General features: G+C 33.3%; 1 protein-coding gene across 1 annotated transcript; it reads left to right on the forward strand.

Annotated features, from left to right (window-relative positions):
- The first annotated feature begins 4,528 nt into the window (after positions 1-4,528).
- On the forward strand, positions 4,529-10,236 carry LOC123561638 (uncharacterized). Its single transcript, XM_053524389.1, has 6 exons — positions 4,529-4,671; positions 4,960-4,998; positions 5,567-5,647; positions 8,346-8,429; positions 8,691-8,841; positions 10,071-10,236. Exons 3-6 carry the CDS (start codon positions 5,614-5,616, stop codon positions 10,192-10,194), a joined length of 393 nt encoding a protein of 130 aa, XP_053380364.1. The 5' UTR covers positions 4,529-4,671; positions 4,960-4,998; positions 5,567-5,613; the 3' UTR covers positions 10,195-10,236.
- The last annotated feature ends 8,426 nt before the right edge of the window (positions 10,237-18,662 follow it).

Below are 18,662 nucleotides of genomic sequence, written 5' to 3' on the forward strand. Positions count from 1 at the left end.
TATCTAAACACATTCTTTTTTCTTACATGCAACTGATTTGCTTTATTTTCCATTTTTGAACATTTCCAAGAATCATAAATGATTAAGAATAAATATAATTGTATTCAGACTTTGTTTGGAATAATATTGGCATAGGATTTAAGTCAGACTATTGTAAAACCCTTGCTATGGATGAAAACTTCATTTTCAGTGATATTTTTGTCTTTAATCCCTCCTGCATTAAAGTTGCTTTTAATTTTATGTTAAATCAGTAGTTCAAATATAGAATATGCATGATTATATGGTTAGAAAAGCTCTATTGTCAATTTTGCACAAATTTTTATACAGTTAGAGCCTTAAAGGGAAATAGTAATTTTCTCTACAGTGTTAATCAAATATTCAGATCTATGATGAATGTATTAGATAACAATTACTGAAAATTAAACTTAAATTAGTATGTTTTATGTTCATAACTAGAAATGTGGCAATAAATAGGAAAATTTGCAAAATATAAAGTGTTTCACATATTGAATTTGACGACACCTATACACATGTAACAGTTTTATAATTGTTTGGGAGACAATACAAATCAACATTAGGAGAAAGTATTTTATAAGTATTGTTCTGTCCTACTGTGAAGATTATTTGCTAAAAATATGAATAATTATATTTAATTTTAAATCCATAACCATGAAATTAAACTCAAAAACTGCTGAATTTGATGCTGTATTGTTTCACTTAGCTGGTTTTCGCCTTCAAAAAAATTACAAAATCTTACAAATATTGAATGCGAAAAAAAAGTGTAAGTGAATACATTTTACACATTATATCCATAAACCTGAAATTAAACTGCAAAATAACAAAAGGCAACCAAATGTTGCTTTAAATACTGTCAAAATATTGTACTTTATGCAGTGTTTCGTCAGTTAGCTGATTTTCGCTTTCAAAATATTTGTGCTTTTTTACAAATAATGAATGCGAAAAAAGGTCTAAGTGCATTTTCACTAATATATTCTTGTTCTATTATTTGTTTCCAAACATTTATTCTTGAGTGCAGAAAATGGGTAATTCTGAATTCCAAAACAAAAGCTCATGATTATGAATATTATCTAAACAAAATAATATTTTTTTTCTCTCTCCTGAAACGTCTACTGAAATGCACTTAGACTTCTTTCGCATTCACCCCTCGGAATACATACATACACTGCTTTTGGTTTTCGTTTTCGGCGAGTAGCGTACTTAGAATACGGACATTCCTATTTGATATTTACCGTTATATTTTCAGTTATTCACAATTGATATTTACAAATATATACATACACTGCTGTAGGTTTTCGTTTTAAATGAGTAGCGTTCTTAGAATACGGACATTCCTATCTGATATTTTCCTTTATATTTTCTGTTATTCAAAATGTCTCAGTGTCAGTTCTATTGTCCTTATGCTAATGATTTCTTGAACAGTCTAGTCACTGTTTTTCATACCTACTAGACAGAGTATTCCAAATGAAGTGCTTGTATGAGATATTCTTATCTCGCATCGCTTGTCTCAAACCGGTCGCAGACTTCTATATATTGTACGAATTAATTTAGAGTTTGACCTTTTCATTTTCACCTTATTTATGCTAGGTAACGTAATCTGTCATGATAGCTGTTCGGCGATATATGACCATTTTGTGTCGATTCGTCGTAAAACCCAACTCACTCACTCTCTGTCATAGCTGTAGTATCGGGTTGCCGTTTAATTCGAGAAATCAAACGTTCACAGTTGACGGTGTTGATAATGGTCTTGTGTATTTTCAATTATTAATGGAAATTTAGTTGAATTAACAGTAAGAAAAATATCTAACTCCACCCTCCCCCAACTTAAATTGTGTTCATCTCATCCTTGGTTTATAGTATGTCAAGAAACTGTTTTTTTAGGCAAAGTTTCAACCTGGACTAGTGTTTCATTATTCACTACTGAAGATCGTGGTATGTTCGCTTTATCCTAGAAAAGCAAGCGGTTCGTTATAAAACCTACATTAAATAAGATTACCGTAATAACATTCAGACCATTGCTTTTCATTAACATTATTTAAATAAGGAAAACATATCTTTCGTTTTCATTTTTTACCAAAAAACTTAAAATCAATAACTCTCGTTTACACAATGTGAAGATTTGTTAACAAGCGGTATCACTTCAGTCACAATTCAAACCATTTGAAAATATCAGCTAAGCATCTAGTTCGCAAAATGACATCTTCAATTTTAGATATTCTGCAAATGCAACTATGTTCCCGAAGGTCATCATATAACAAGGCAGAGGCAGACATCGAAGAAACTGCTGTAACTGTACCTGAATTTCCTACAACACTTGACACTGATAGTTTGCCTTACTGGACTGATTTCTTTGTGATTCAGGCAAGTGTATTGTATATTACCGCCATTTTTTTACTTGTATTTTGCCAATTATTTACAATTAATATTCCCTTCTCTGTTCAATCAGATATTAACGGTGGTAAATGATCAACAAATGTAGCGTTCGGCTGTAAAATATTACACCTTTCTTTGACTCAGTTTTCTTGTTAAGTACAAGTACTTTCAGTGAATATTCGAATTACAACAGTGAAGTAAATCTTGTTATTTTACAGGATATTCAGTGTTTTTGCTTGATAATTTCAGGTCATCTTCATTGATATGTGATATCTCTAAAATGTGTCTACTTTAAAAATAGACCAATATAACGTAAGACGTTAACTCATTGATTTCAGGATGGTAATTTGTCATGTCCAACATTTCAAAACTCCATTATGGCTGAAGAAACATTATATGTTATATATATATTCTTGTTCTATTATTTGTTTCCAAACGCTTATTCTTGAGTGCAGAAAATGGGTAATTCTGAATTCCAAAACAAAAGTTCATGAATATTATCTAAACAAAATAAGACATTTTTTTCTCTCTCCCGAAAAGTCTACTGAAATGCACTTAGACTTCTTTCGCATTCACCCCTCGAAATACATACATACACTGCTTTAGGTTTTCGTTTTCGGCGAGTAGCGTACTTAGAATACGGACATTCCTATTTGATATTTACCGTTATATTTTCAGTTATTCACAATTGATATTTACAAATACATACATACACTGCTGTAGGTTTTCGTTTTAAGGGAGTAGCGTTCTTAGAATACGGACATTCCTATCTGATATTTTCCTTTATATTTTCTGTTATTCAAAATGTCTCAGTGTCAGTTCTATTGTCCTTATGCTAATGATTTCTTGAACAGTCTAGTCACTGTTTTTCATACCTACTAGACAGAGTATTCCAAATGAAGTGCTTGTATGAGATAATCTTATCTCGCATCGCTTGTCTCAAACCGGTCGCAGACTTCTATATATTGTACGAATTAATTTAGAGTTTGACCTTTTCATTTTCACCTTATTTATGCTAGGTAACGTAATCTGTCACAGCTATTCGGCGATATATGACCATTTTGTGTCGATTCGTCGTAAAACCCAACTCACTCACTCTCTGTCATAGCTGTAGTATCGGGTTGCCGTTTAATTCGAGAAATCAAACGTTCACAGTTGACGGTGTTGATAATAGTCTTGTGTATTTTCAATTATTAATGGAAATTTAGTTGAATTAACAGTAAGAAAAAAAATCTAACTCCACCCTCCCCCAACTTAATTTGTGTTCATCCCATCCTTGGTTTATAGTATGTCAAGAAACTGTTTTTAGGCAAAGTCTCAACCTGGTCTAGTGTTTCATTATTCACTACTGAAGATCGTGGTATGTCCGCTTTATCCTAGAAAAGCAAGCGGTTCGTTATAAAACCTACATTAAATAAGATTACCGTAATAACATTCAGACCATTGCTTTTCATTAACATTATTTAAATAAGGAAAACATATCTTTCGTTTTCATTTTTTACCAAAAAACTTAAAATCAATAACTCTCGTTTACACAATGTGAAGATTTGTTAACAAGCGGTATCACTTCAGTCACAATTCAAACCATTTGAAAATATCAGCTAAGCATCTAGTTCGCAAAATGACATCTTCAATTTTAGATATTCTGCAAATGCAACTATGTTCCCGAAGGTCATCATATAACAAGGCAGAGGCAGACATCGAAGAAACTGCTGTAACTGTACCTGAATTTCCTACAACACTTGACACTGATAGTTTGCCTTACTGGACTGATTTCTTTGTGATTCAGGCAAGTGTATTGTATATTACCGCCATTTTTTTACTTGTATTTTGCCAATTATTTACAATTAATATTCCCTTCTCTGTTCAATCAGATATTAACGGTGGTAAATGATCAACAAATGTAGCGTTCGGCTGTAAAATTACACCTTTCTTTGACTCAGTTTCTTGTTAGTACAAGTACTTTCAGTGAATATTCGAATTACAACAGTGAAGTAAATCTTGTTATTTTACAGGATATTCAGTGTTTTTGCTTGATAATTTCAGATCATCTTCATTGATATGTGTTATCTCTAAAATGTGTCTACTTTAAAAATAGACCAATATAACGTAAGACGTTAACTCATTGATTTCAGGATGGTAATTTGTCATGTCCAACATTTCAAAACTCCATTATGGCTGAAGAAACATTATATGTTGTACAAAATAGAAACAATGATGTGCACATTATACAGGTTTCCAACACATTATGCTATTATGAAATAGACACATTTGCCGACGGTATGTCATTTTGATGTATTTTTGAACCAATACTATAAAAAATAGGAAATATCACTTTTTTAAGTTTATTTTCCATGTGCACCGTGTGATACAAGAACGTAATATTCAATGTTTTTTACAGTTTCCGTTACATCTTGCTGATTAAATTTTATCTCTTTTACAATGTTCACAAAATTTTGTTTAAACTTCCGATAAAAAGATGAATAAATAACCTAATAGGTGGCAAATTATTTTTGATATGTACCTTTGCAAAAGTAACTAATCACTGAATATTTTAATTTATTTCAGACAAAGAAACATGGCTGCTTGAAAAGAGACTCAAAAATGGTGAATTTTAGAACCTTTTAAAACACAATAATCTATTTTAGAACTGTTTTAAAACATTATTATCTGACAAATAAAGATATATTACCTCTAGCCACCCACCAGTATAAGACTTAAGAAAGCGACTTTTCCAATGCACTTATACGACTTTCTCATAAAGAAGTTTTCATCTGGAAAATTGAAACTGTAACAAAGACAAGACACGTTTCAGTTTTCTTTGTCAGTTTACAGAAATGTTCATGGTTGAGGGGCAAATACTTTGTCGTGTCTATGACATTCTTAAATTCTGACTTTCAGTTGCGTTAGTCAGTAACATTATAGAAAACCTTGAACATGATATTTCAATTTGTACTCTTACATTTTCCCTTGTTTGCAGAAGAATCATCGTAAGATGAAACGTATGGAAATGATTTTTGTAAACTTGAATTAGGTACAATTATAGAAAGAACAGATAACAGTATTTTTCTTTTCAATATTCTCTGTTATAGAAAATCAAATGTTCGAACCAGTCAGACTAGGCGAGTGGTGCTACTTGAAAAAAAATGACAAAATTTCATGTGTTATCTTTCAGCGTACAGTGTGTATGTTTAAACCATAGCTGAAGAATATACAGATACAATGTTTCAACATCAAGAAAATCATTTGGTGCTAGGTAATGTCACTATGATTACTTGAGGTCTAAATCTAAACAAAATCATTAAATAACGCCGCACCTTTTCAACAATCCCTTGATAACTTCTTTGACATCATTGACAAGTGTTAAAACTGCAATTATAGCACGACTATAAATTGTCTACTTTGTAGAAACTTTGTTCTAATTTACAGCTATATCCATGAAACAATTTTCTTAAATTTGTACCTCATTTTTAAAGAATCTGATTTTCTAACTATGCGTTACTGCAAAGCCGAGAACCAAACCTTAAAACTCACCAATCTTCGTCTTTATCTGATGTAAGCACGTCAAAACCTATCAAAATGATTATTATTTAACTTGGTTTATCTGCAACCATTTTCATGGAAATTAAGACAATATTTTGCAAGATAGCGCAGAACCTAGGGCGGTATGGACGTTACGAAATCATTGCAAAGGTCCTAAAAGATGCCATTAATACGTCATATTTGTGTTTCAATGTAAAGACACAACTTAAACACAATGTCTTCAGAACGACACAGTCTATACAATTTTTAAATTACGAGAGATAAATTACCTGGTCATACAAGCCCTAATCGACCCTTCATTTCTTGAACCGATTGTTTCTTCTCTGGCAAAAGTTACTCTTTCACGATAAATCAGGCACATATAGCTTTTGTCACTGGCATAAGCTGTGAACAAACTGTCAATATTCCAGCAAGAATGGAGAACACTTGATATTTTCTTGGCAATATAACTGTTCCATTCCCTACAATTGCAGCTTAAAAGATATCCTTGTCTGCTTCCATTTTACTCCGTTTATATACTCCATACATTTTCCAGTGCTAAATGTTACATATATACATCAGACAAAGAATTACTTACTGATATATCTAATAAGTATTTAGTAGCTAGAAACAACTTTCATCGTGTGAAAATGTTTGCCGTCTAACGTACCGGTAGGTTGCCAGTTCAAAATCAGTGTCATATATCTATCTTTTAATTTCTCCTGTGCAGTTAATGCAGGCATCACCAATGCCAACTAGTGTAACTAGTGTAACTGTAAATGACTAACAATCTATGTTCCAATCATCCAGGCTCAAGTGTTTGCGTAGTTTATATGCCGCAAGGTCCTTGTGTGTATTTCACAGTATTTGTGTATTGGAGTGCCATCATAAATAACGTGTACTATTTTTAGAAACTGCATAGACCTGTGGATCTCTTTAAATTGTTTTGGTTCTTGTAAGATGAGCGAATGCTGAGTCCTGATAAACACGAGGTTAAAGGGCGTGGTCGGTGGTATGCGTTTCCATCGCCGTCCGTGAGTTCTACTTAAACCAGTGCTTAGGGCGTGAGGTGTCCATAGCCTGGACAGTGGGAGGTTCAAAGTGCAAACTACTGGATTCATCGTCATCGACTGCAGTTGCTTTATCTAATCAAAATAAATCAAATAAAACATTGACATTATGTTGTCGCGAAAATTGACATAGATTACAGGGTAGAATGCACTTTAGCGATCTCCGGAAGTTTACAATGCGCATGCGCAGCAAGTTGGGGTGTGGGGTAAAGCGGGGGTGTGGGGGCGGCAGCCCCCAAACATATTCATCTCTAAATAAAGTTACCCCTTTTAACTTTTAATATTTAAGACATTATTAAACTACTATTATTATAGGGACCGCTGAAGTGCAAGTGATCCAGATTACACACTTAAGATACTAATTAAGGCTAACATTTTTTTTTTAATTCTTGAAAACCATTTGATTTAACCGAATAAAGTCCAACGCACATGTTAAAATTCTCAGTTCGGTGACAATAAGTAAAACTTATTTGTAATCTAGCTAAGGCCTCTTCTAGGGCCTCTTAATTATGTCAAATGTTACTACATCAACAAGTAAACAAATAAAACCGTAGTCATCTGGCAGATACATAATATCACTAATAGGACAAAATAATCAATTGGAATTATTGGATAGCATGGTATTTCTCAAATAATGTTATTTGATTCAGAAGCAAAAGCCGTATATATGCTACCTATTTTATGCAATTACGGTTTGATTCCCAATAATCGGATATCACAACAATTATACTAAATTAGTAAATACCTGTGTTAATCTTACACATATAAATACATAAAATTGCTTTGATGCGCGACAACTAAATACCCTAGACGTTTTAGTGTTACAATATTATTTGTCAGTTGGCACAAACAACAGCTGCTTTCTGCTTATAAAAAGGGTTAGCAATTTGCACATTTAAACAAATGATTTCCCAAATTCTTACCTGCAAAATGTTAATACACAAAGATACAGAATTTAGGAAATCGTTTGGTGAAACGTTTAAGTTATTTTCCACTCATTTTATACTACTTTGAAAAACATTATAAAAGGAAATAGAATGCGGATGAGTAATAAGCAACTCTGATACTTGTTGATTTAATAGAACTTCTTGCAGAAAAAGCATGACGGACGTTACAATATGATTCGTCGGAAATGGGGGTCAAAAGGCGTATTTGAACGTTTGCAGAGGAAAAGGTTACAAGCAAATCAAAACTGTAGAACATGCATTAAATCATACATTTGCTGATTTCTCTATTAAACAAAATATTGAAACGGAACCTGAAGCCTATACTTTTAACTAAGGCGCAATCTACTTAAGGTGGTCGGTACTTGTGTATTGCTCATTGCTAAGGACAGTCATTGGGTTTCGATCTGTGTTTCAGATATCCTTATTCCTAGATCACGAGCAACTATTGATCTGGGAAGGACGGTCGCAGTATCTGCAATCGATATTACACTCAATGCAGGTATGTATATAGTATTTTCAGTTCTCATAGAAAGTATACATGGTGAATTTAATTTTATCCATTTAAACAAAAAGAGAGTATATCTTCTTGCAAGGCAATGATATCAGCTACAATTAAGTAGTTTAAACTAGAAATGTGATATTGTGGCATGATTGTTGAAACACGGTCTTGCTTTTCTAGCTGAAAGAACATGACTTGGTACCTTAATTCATCAAAAGAGCATAAAATTTACTACAAAATAATTGTTCTGTTTCGATACAGATTCCTTTCAAAGGATGTGTACAAAGATAAATTTTGAGTGCTTCATCAGCAGAGAGAAATTGAATTTTCCGTACAGTACAGAAGCTTTGCTATGTCCATACATCCCGGTTTGCCGCCTTGGACAGAAATCTGCTAGTCTAGTTTTTACTAGGTAATACGTGCAACATTATATATTTTCTTATATTCAACAAAAACAAGTTTAGATTATTTAAAGGAAACAAAGTAGTCGTTTGTTGAAGAACTACAAAAAAAGGTTGTTACCTGATAATATGTCCTATTTGTAGTTGAGTGTTAATCGTTTATATCTTTCTTCGAGACGTAAATATACGGTACATATCATTCCCTGTTACCTGCAAAATAATCAAAACTTAGCCATTTGTTTCAACAACTATTCCAGGTGCAATTCAAAATGTTTGTATTTGAAATTTCATTTAAATTTTCAGAAAAGTGTTCAAAATGTGTATTCACCTCGTACGATTAACAATGACTTATTATGTGAATAAATTAGATACAATACTGTAATATCTCGTGCAAATACTGTGAAATCATTAATTTTCGTGGGGGACTAATTTTCGTGGATTTCGTGGTTGAGTCAATCCACGAAATTTAATCCCAACGAACAAGTAAAATTCCTATTCACTTTATGTTCAAAAATTGTAATCCACGAATTCATATCCCCACGAAATTCCCATTTTGACCAAAACCACGAAATTTCATGCCAACGAAGTTAAATGATTTCACAGTAACACTGAAAAGCGAACATGACTTTGAAAGCAGACCTATTCTGTACCATTAAACAAGATGCTTAGTAACTTAATCTCTTCAAAGCATATGACTCATTGAAACAAACAGATGATTAGTAGTCCCTCTCCTGATAGCTCGAGAGAGCTTGCATATCGTATTTATCAAAATGAGAATTGAAAATCAGGAAAAAGCAAACTGACTTTAAGGGCAACTGCGAGACTATTCGACCTTTCAGTTTATATTGCATTGTATCTCGAGCAAATTAGAAAGCAAGCTATTACATCTGTCCATAAAGATCAAGAGTGATGGTTTCGGAGTGCATAAAAGTCAAATTAATAATTTTCTGCCCTAATAATTTACTAAGAGTGTGATTAATCATAATAATGTTTTGTTACATAATTTTGAATACAAAATGTCCTTTATATAAAGTAGTTAATCAAATATGTCATTTTCCTTTCAGGACGTTTGTATGACTTCAAATAACATGTTAGGTGACGTAAATATAGTCGTATTCTTATGGAAACATACATGTTTTTTCATGTCAGATTGTTTTCTTCATAACCCAAGTTGTCTGTAGTACCATGAAGAAGACAGATTGGTTACTAACTCCAAAATATATTTTCTTAATATTAATAGGATCATGGAAGGGCGATATCTGGCTTTCATTGTAATGCACTTTGAACATATGACAGTAAATGTGTTTATTGAGCGAGTGGGACATGGTAAGGAAAATGTACCTTCTTTTCGCATATTTAGTTAACATATTAACTTAGATAGTGGAAATTACTTGATGTAAATTCGTTGATATCTATCTCGAGTGTTTTATTTCCAGTATGTATTTCATAATAATTAATATTACTGATTAAAAATTCACCACGTTAAGGTCTCAATTCAAGCAATACATTTCATATTTGAATTGACTGACTCGAATAACATTTTAAGGTAATGTTTAGTTATAATTAACTATCATGTAGACATTCATAGAAAGGTTATTGTTGAACGGAATTTTAATGCTGCTAAATTTGTGTTTTTCAGTAAATGAAATAATGGATCTTTTCAGGAGACACTAGTTAATGAATACATATATGATATATCTGTTACAGTGGTCTACAACGATAACGTAACACCTTATTTAAACCGCCCCTTATAAAGACAACCTCTTTATTCAGACTTCTTTTTAATGAACGGACTTTTTTTTCTATATTTCATTTGGTCGCAAACCCCTTACATTCCCAAATGACAACATAACTCCACTTGTAAGATCATATTTGGCAGTTTGCACAATTTAGTCTGTCAGTTTGTATTTTAGATTATATTTTTTAATCATTCTGATTCCATTAAAGCTTAGTAATTTTATTCCTAGTAAACTAAAATACAAAATATACATGCATGTATCTAGTGATTTTTTAAAGAAAATTGTTTCCATTTTTGGTTTAATAGTTTTTTTGGTTACTGTATTTCATCAGAAACCATTCAAATGTCATTTATATTTTTTAATTTCCAAACATTCTATTGCAAAACAATTTCAAATTATTTTGTGTAGTTTTATATGAAATCATAAGCTTTTGATACCAACTTTCAGTTTTGATATATTCCTATTAGTTACATGTAAGAGTACTTAATATTATTTGTCCTCTGCGGCACACCGTGTAGCAGAGTACCACTGTTCTGACGGACACTGATTTTCACACTGGTTAAACCGGTTTTGTTTGGTTAAGCGTATAGAGAAATACCAGTACTTAAGAAGATTAGATACATTTTGAAATCAGTTCTAGCGATACTTTCGTTGTGACTTCAAATTTAGTGCTCTTTTACAGGGGTAAAACGAATAAATAAGCGTTATTTATAATGAGATTTAGCATGTTTACATCAAAGTATTATACTTATTTAAGTGTTTAAGCCTTTATATTTACATTCGCCCTATCCATTTCCATTGAAAATTATGACGTTCATTTCGTATGAACAGCAAAGGGAAAGGCGCGAAAGTTACGCTATATGCTTAGTGATAACCGACCGTTGTTTTGACGACGTCCGCGTATAATCAGAGAGACCGTTCTTTAGATGAGGTCTGTTGAACAGAATGGCCGGGAAGCTGATTTCAATGTTAAATGCCACAAAATATGTGCACTTTATAATATTATCTTGTTTACAATTAGAAAGGAAATATAATGTTAATATAAGAAATGAAACTATTTTTTTCGGTGTTTATTCGAAATGAGCGACAGAATAATATCGGCAAATTAAACATGAACCGCTGATTTGCCGATCATACTCTGTCGTTCATTTCGCATGAACACCTAAAAACAAAAACTCATTTCATTTTTTTATTATCCGCATGTTTACGCACAGTGTTCGAAGTATCATACACCAATAAATTACTCTGTAATATGTCGAAAACCGCATCTAAAAATGATAAGAGGTTACGGAACTACATACGGAGTATCATTACATATTGAACGCCCCTCGTAGATCAAGTTGGAATAGAGGTCATCTGGGTAATAAGAAACTATGTCTCTTTGTCAAATCAAAGAAAAACCTTGTGTATGTAAAGTGGGGAGCATTTTTACTGGATATTAATAGAATTTGATTGGATTGTTTGCCTTGATCAAGTCTAGGTCAAATTTGAATATAGGTTATCTGGAATCTAAATTTAAGTCAGGTGGTCGAACTTAAGAAAAAGCTCGTTTACACCCTAGGGACTACATTTCTAATTTAATCTTCTTAAGTCTTGGTAAGAATGTTTATTATTACAAAGTGTTTGAAGATTTCGAATCTGAGTGGCGTGGGCTCAAAAGCTAGGTCATTAGGTCAAATCAAAGGAATAGCTCGTTTACCCTCTAGGGGCCACTTTTTGCTCCAATTTTTACAAAACTTTGTCAGAATGTTAGTCTTTGTAAAGTAAGTTTTAAGCACATTCTAATTTGGCTTATGTGGGGTCAAAAACTAAGTCAATGTCAAGTCAAAGAAAATGCTTGTTTACACTCAAGAGGCCACATGTATAGCCCAATTTTGATGAAAAATGGTCAAAATATTTGTCTCTATTATATCTCAGGAGGATTAATAATTGGGTCAGGTTGGGTCAAAATCTAGGTCACTATGCCAAATCGAAGAAAAATCTTGTTTACACCCTAGAGGTCACATTTTCTCTCCAATCTTCATGAAACTTGGTCAGAATGTTTATTCTCTTGAAAACTCGGGCGAGTTTGAAACTGCGTCAGGTTATTTCAAAAACTGGATCACTAGGTCAAACATGTTTACACTGTTATGGTGTGTATCCCAAGTGAGCGACCTGGGGCCATTTTGGCCCTCTTATTCATATTTTTTAATCTTATGAGTGTCACTTGCAATGCGTTTTCATTTACCATATCAGCAATATTTGAGAATTGATCTGAACGATTCAACAACTTTTCACCCGCCATTATGTTGTTGCTACATGACGTTGACGTCAGAACGCATGGAGATGTTCCAGTTTACCGAGGCTATTTTGATTATGGCTTGTGAGGCACTCTGCGTCATTATGAGTCCGTCAGTGGCGGCCATAATGGTCGTTTTCAACGGCTTTTTATGTAACATTTAATGCTGAAATATATAACGATCAAGGAAAATCTGATAATAAGACCGACCCGCAATCTGGAATAATTTTAAAAGAACCGTTGATAGTCTCATCATTTAGGTTCTATAGTTAATACATTTTGTTAGATTTTAATTCGGGGTCTAGGTTTCAAGTATTGTAAATGTTCAATTGGAAACAGTATGACATCGATTTTCAATCTGTTAATAATCTTGAACAAAATATTTTTCTTCACAGATGGCGCAGGAAGTTGCAATTCTGACCTTGGGACGAATGATATGAATATTCAGGACGACATGATTTCAGCTTCGTCTTCTCTACCAGACTTTTCATCTTTAAATTCAAGGCCTTACCTTTCCTGCTGGTGTTCACAGTTTAATGACGACAAACCATTTATTCGGGTATTTCAATAGCTTAAATAATTCAGCAACAATATCAAGGTGTACTTTCCTAGGTAATCTTACGATCCGTCCGCTTTCTGTAGATAATTTGTTATCTACCATTTTAACCTGAATATACAGCAACAAATGAATGCATTTTTATTAGGTTAGTAAGAGTTAAAAAACAGAATAAGGATATTAATTTGACGTTAAAAGTCTAAATAGAGAAGTTTTCTACATCTTTGCAAAACATAGTGCTTTCCCAAAATCGTTTTTTTTTTTTGGGTTTCCTATAACAACGACGATAGAGGGAATTATTGTCTATAATTCACGCGAGGCAGAGTTGTACAACAAGAGAATATCGCTAGGTTCAACAGTTCTGACGTTATATTTTTTTAATGACTTCAATACTTCTTCTATAGCTAACAAGGTATTTAAATTGACATAAAAACGTTTTCATTATACATCTTTGGATGCCTTTTGAAAAGTTAGTGAGTAAAAACAAGAGGAGTACTTGAACAATATATTATGACTGAATTTAATCACAGCAGTTTTTAAAATCTAACTCCACTTTTCTCGTAACAATACATAATCGTACTACGTTTACCTACATCCTAATAATATAGACTCAACATAAAATACTGTTTACAAAAACAAATATGTTTCTTCTTATATTTACAGTTATACTGGGTGTTAATTATACATTTTTTTTAAGAAATCAAGTTTTGTCACCAGGTTACTTGCTTCAAATCATTCATGAATTCAAAGTCCTCTTGTCTTTTTTGGCTGATATAACACAAAAAGTAGGTATATGTATTTAGTTTTAGGGTTATTGAAACAGTATCTTGATCTGCAATGATACATTTGGCTCTCATGGATATTTCCAGGCTGGGTCACACTCGACGTAAGGACCGCGTGCGGTCCAGGTCGGGTTTAATCTTCTGATGTCAAATACAACATTCCAAACCAAGGTACTGTCATAATAATACTATTTCGTTATGGATTGCAGACTATAATCATCGAAACCTCTATACCAGACTCCCACCCACAAATATTTTGGTTCTTGAAAACGTTGCAAGCGAAATTTGTAAAGGTAGTCTTACCAAAAGTAGAACTGAATGAGCTGACCTGTATACGATTTGAATTACACGGCTGTAGGCCTACTGGTAAGTTTATTTACATGCTAAGTTACAAGCCGTTTTAAATATCATTTCTTATATATTCAATGATCGGTTAAAAAACAAAGACAAATGTCAAACAGGGAATGCCACGTACCAAAAACGCAGACGAAACCCACAAACGAAACCCACAGCATGCAGACGCGCACACCACAAACACACACACATGCATACACACATCCAACACACGAGGACAAAACGAACAAACAAAGGAAAACAGTGGGCACCCTCTTGGAACGGTCAGTGGCAAAAACACCACTGGGGAGATTAAACCGGTTTATGGTGCGCACCCAACCTCACTCTTACCCCCACCATGTTCCAAAGACATGGGACAGTATAAATACATGTTATCCCCTCCAGGTGAATCTCTAACACACGTAATGGAAACAAAAAGGCATGGAATGTAAAACACAAAAATGCTCTTGTATAAATATATAAAAAGCAAACCTTAAGAACTACAAACGCATGTACTCAATGCCTTTTCAGAAGAGCAACAAGAGAAAGGACGAAACAGGCCAGAAGACAGATTTCAAAAGACATCGAGTGTTAACGGTTTCCTTGCAATTAATCTGTTGAACTAATGGGTTACACTAGCATCGCTATGCATCAAAGGCGCTATAACAAATTTTCAATAAATCTAGAATTAAAGAATTTCAATACGAAGCGTCGGTATTTTGGCTTTAATAAGATATTCGAAGTTGGACTTAAACAAATGAATGAAGTATTACAAAACCTGAAGCATAACCTAATGACCTGATACCTGTCGATAATGTATATACAATATTGTGCTATGTATATAAACCATAGCTGCAGCATAACCTTTCGATCTTATACATATCAATAATGTATTACTATATATGCAATAATTCATAGCCCAAGATGTTGTCAAGGGAAGTGACCATAAATATTTGACATCAGATAATATAAAAGTATGGTATAAACATATTAGAAAAACGTAATGATAATGAAGTAATGAAAGCTTATATGCTAACCAGTAATAAAATGTCTTTGATGGAGTGATTATCAAGACAATGACAAGTTTCCAAGTAACATATTCATTATGTGAAACGATTATTATCATATATTGTCATAACTGTTTATTTTTCAGAAACCATTCAGCCCATCAATGCATTTGTGCGAAAGAGACAAAGTTTATATCATGAAGTTGTGGCATTTACTAGCGAGATCTATGCGTTTAACAGTATACTAACAAGTATAGTTTTTCCGGGCCGTTATCAAACCAACCAGGTGTATAAATGGATTATCAAATACCCAGACTCACACTTCATAAAACTAGTTTTTACAAACATTGACTTTAACATTCAGAAGGTAATAATTAAAATCTCCTTGCAAGTAGTTTTTCGCCCAAATGAAAATACCTCTTTTGTCAGGATATTAATTAATTGTTGTGTTTTTGTTTTCATCCTTTAATATGAGATTTTTGTTCATAGCAAATATTTGATTTTTTTCTTTCAGAGATAAAGGGTAAAACGAAAAACGTCGATTAAAAATGTAAACAATATTTATATGTTATTAGATTTGTATTAGAAATATGATTGAGCGACGGCATCTTTCCAACAAAATGGAAACAGGCAATTGTAAGACCTTTGTTGAAGAAAATGGGACTGGAACTTGAATTCGCAAACTACAGGCCTGTTAGTAATCTATCGTTTCTGTCAAAATTAATTGAAAAAGCAGCTCTGTTCAGACTCAATGATCATGTAAACAAACACAATCTTCTACCAAAAAACCAATCTGCTTACAGGAAAAACCATTCTTGCGAATCAGCACTGTTACGTCTTGTAAATGATTTACTGGATGCTATGGAGAAGAAAGAAGTTACGGCGCTAATTGCCATCGATCTCAGTGCCGCTTTTGATACTGTAGATCATGACATTCTTGTTGATGTGTTAAACAAGCAGTATGGCGTTCGTGGAACAGCACTGAGCTGGGTTGATTCCTATCTGCGCCCCCGAAGTTGTCGTGTAAGTGTCAATTCAGCCATGTCATTTCCACGCCAATTAAATTGTAGCGTTCCACAAGGGAGCTGCTTAGGACCTTGGCTATATTTGACATATGCGGGGACACTGTTTGATGTTATTCCGCCGTCGATTTCAGTTTACGGCTTTGCGGATGACCACACTGCTAATAAACGCTTTAAACCATCATCTCCAACAGTAGAATCCCAGGCAATACGAGGACTTGAACAATGTGCTAAAACAATCAACAACTGGATGAATGAAAATAAGCTTAAAATGAACTCTCCCAAAACCGAGTTCATCATGTTTGGTAGTAGGCAACAGCTTTCTAAGTGTTCAACTGACAAAGTATGCATTGTAGGTGATGAAGTGAAATCAGTGAGCTTTATTCGATATCTAGGTGCATTCCTGGATGAAAACTTGAATCTAAAAGAGCATGTAAAACGAAAGTGTAGAACAGCAATGCTCAACTACTTTAGAATAAAAAGTATCCGGAAATATCTTACCAAAGAGGCTACCGAAACCCTTGTCCTATCATTGGTGATATCCCATTTAGATTATTGTAATGTCATTCTGTATGGTATTGCTCAAAGCGAAGTAAGCAAAATGCAACGAATTCAGAACATGTGTGCAAAACTTGTCCTAAATCGAAGAAAATATGACAGTTCCAAGCAAGCGCTGTAGGCTGAACACCACTAAATCCAGCTGTTCTTTATTTCATATAAAATCCACTCACTTCATAACGGTGTTTCGACATTTTCTAGCATATCAGATTTTCAGAGACTTACATTCCCATAAAGAGCTAGATCGCTACTTTAGAAAAACAAAAAGAAAAGGGGGTGTTAACTTTTGTATAAGAAAACTACAGTTCGTTAAATACAACCCGCTGAATTTACTACTTTTTGCTTCTTTCAATTTCTCTTTTCGTGACATTAAATTCTTACGCCGCCATTTTTATCTAGCATGCGATAGGAACATGCCGATTTCATTACAATGCAAAGTGATACATACTGAAGCGCGGTAGGGTAAAAGTAAGCACGTTGCTGCCGAGAAAATGCACAAGGAAAGGAAAAAAGATTAGTACTATTTATATTTGGACTACTTGTGACTAGACCTGCGGAGGCTTACATTCTATTTGGTAGTGGTCAGCCTGTATGACCTTCACTGGCTACCAATCAAAGCCAGAATCACATTCAAAATGCTCACCTACATGTATAATTGTTCAGTTGGAAACTCTCCAGAATATCTTTCTGAACTTCTCATAAAACAAACACAGACAAGAAACTTGCGTTCTTCAAACTCCGTTACTTGGTGTTTCGTTGTTCCTTTCAACAAGCGCAAAACGTTCAGCGACAGAAGTTTTGGTACTGTTGGACCTAAACACTGGAATGAATTGCCTCTCGAAATAAGGAGCTCGGACTCAATAGATGTTTTCAAAAAGAAGTTGAAAACTCATTATTTTGGAGATTACTTTGCACTCTTTTAGAGACTGTGACTGATATTTTTAAGAAACTGAAGTAACGTGAACTGGATGATTTTATTGTGTAAATACATTCGAAAATGAGCTATATTATAACAAATACAAAATACAGTTGTTTGTAATAACTTTGGACATGTCGCAATTACCCACTTATTCTTACTTAATAACAAACAGCTGTCTCACTGTATCTTAATATTCTAATATTTTATTAATCTTATCTGATGTCTGATCTTTTCTTTATAATGCTTACTAAATAGTTTATTCACAATGGTATTTATGCTCATTTATGTTATATGTCATTAAATATCTTAAGTTTTGTCGTATTTTTATGTATTTGTAAAACGCCATTGAATATGTTTTGCGTAAAAATAGGCGTTTAATCAAATGAAACAGTTTCAGTTTCAGTTTCAGTTCAGCAGTGGAAATATTGCCCGACTTTAGGAGCGCAATATTATTCCGTGACAGGACGAGTGCATATTTCGCTATGCAAATCTAATAATCTTTTAATTAAATACACATCTACACCTAAAATTATTAAATAAATAATTAAAATTTGTTATTAAGCTTGACCAATATTGCAAAACTTTTATACATTAAAACACCACAGTAGTTACATAAACATATCTTCGTAAGATTGCTT

Source organism: Mercenaria mercenaria, chromosome 15 (assembly GCF_021730395.1).
Source record: "Mercenaria mercenaria strain notata chromosome 15, MADL_Memer_1, whole genome shotgun sequence".
NCBI classification, from domain to species: Eukaryota; Metazoa; Mollusca; class Bivalvia; order Venerida; family Veneridae; genus Mercenaria; species Mercenaria mercenaria.

What these genes read in the sequence shown, in the direction of transcription:
- LOC123561638 (XM_053524389.1), top strand. Translation starts at nt 5,614, where the DNA reads ATGTTTCAACATCAAGAAAATCATTTGGTGCTAG. An exon ending in AGAAAATCATTTGGTGCTAG is followed by an intron (nt 5,648 to 8,345) that starts GTAATGTCACTA and finishes TCTGTGTTTCAG; the next exon opens with ATATCCTTATTCCTAGATCA. An exon ending in GCTAGTCTAGTTTTTACTAG is followed by an intron (nt 8,842 to 10,070) that starts GTAATACGTGCA and finishes TAATATTAATAG; the next exon opens with GATCATGGAAGGGCGATATC.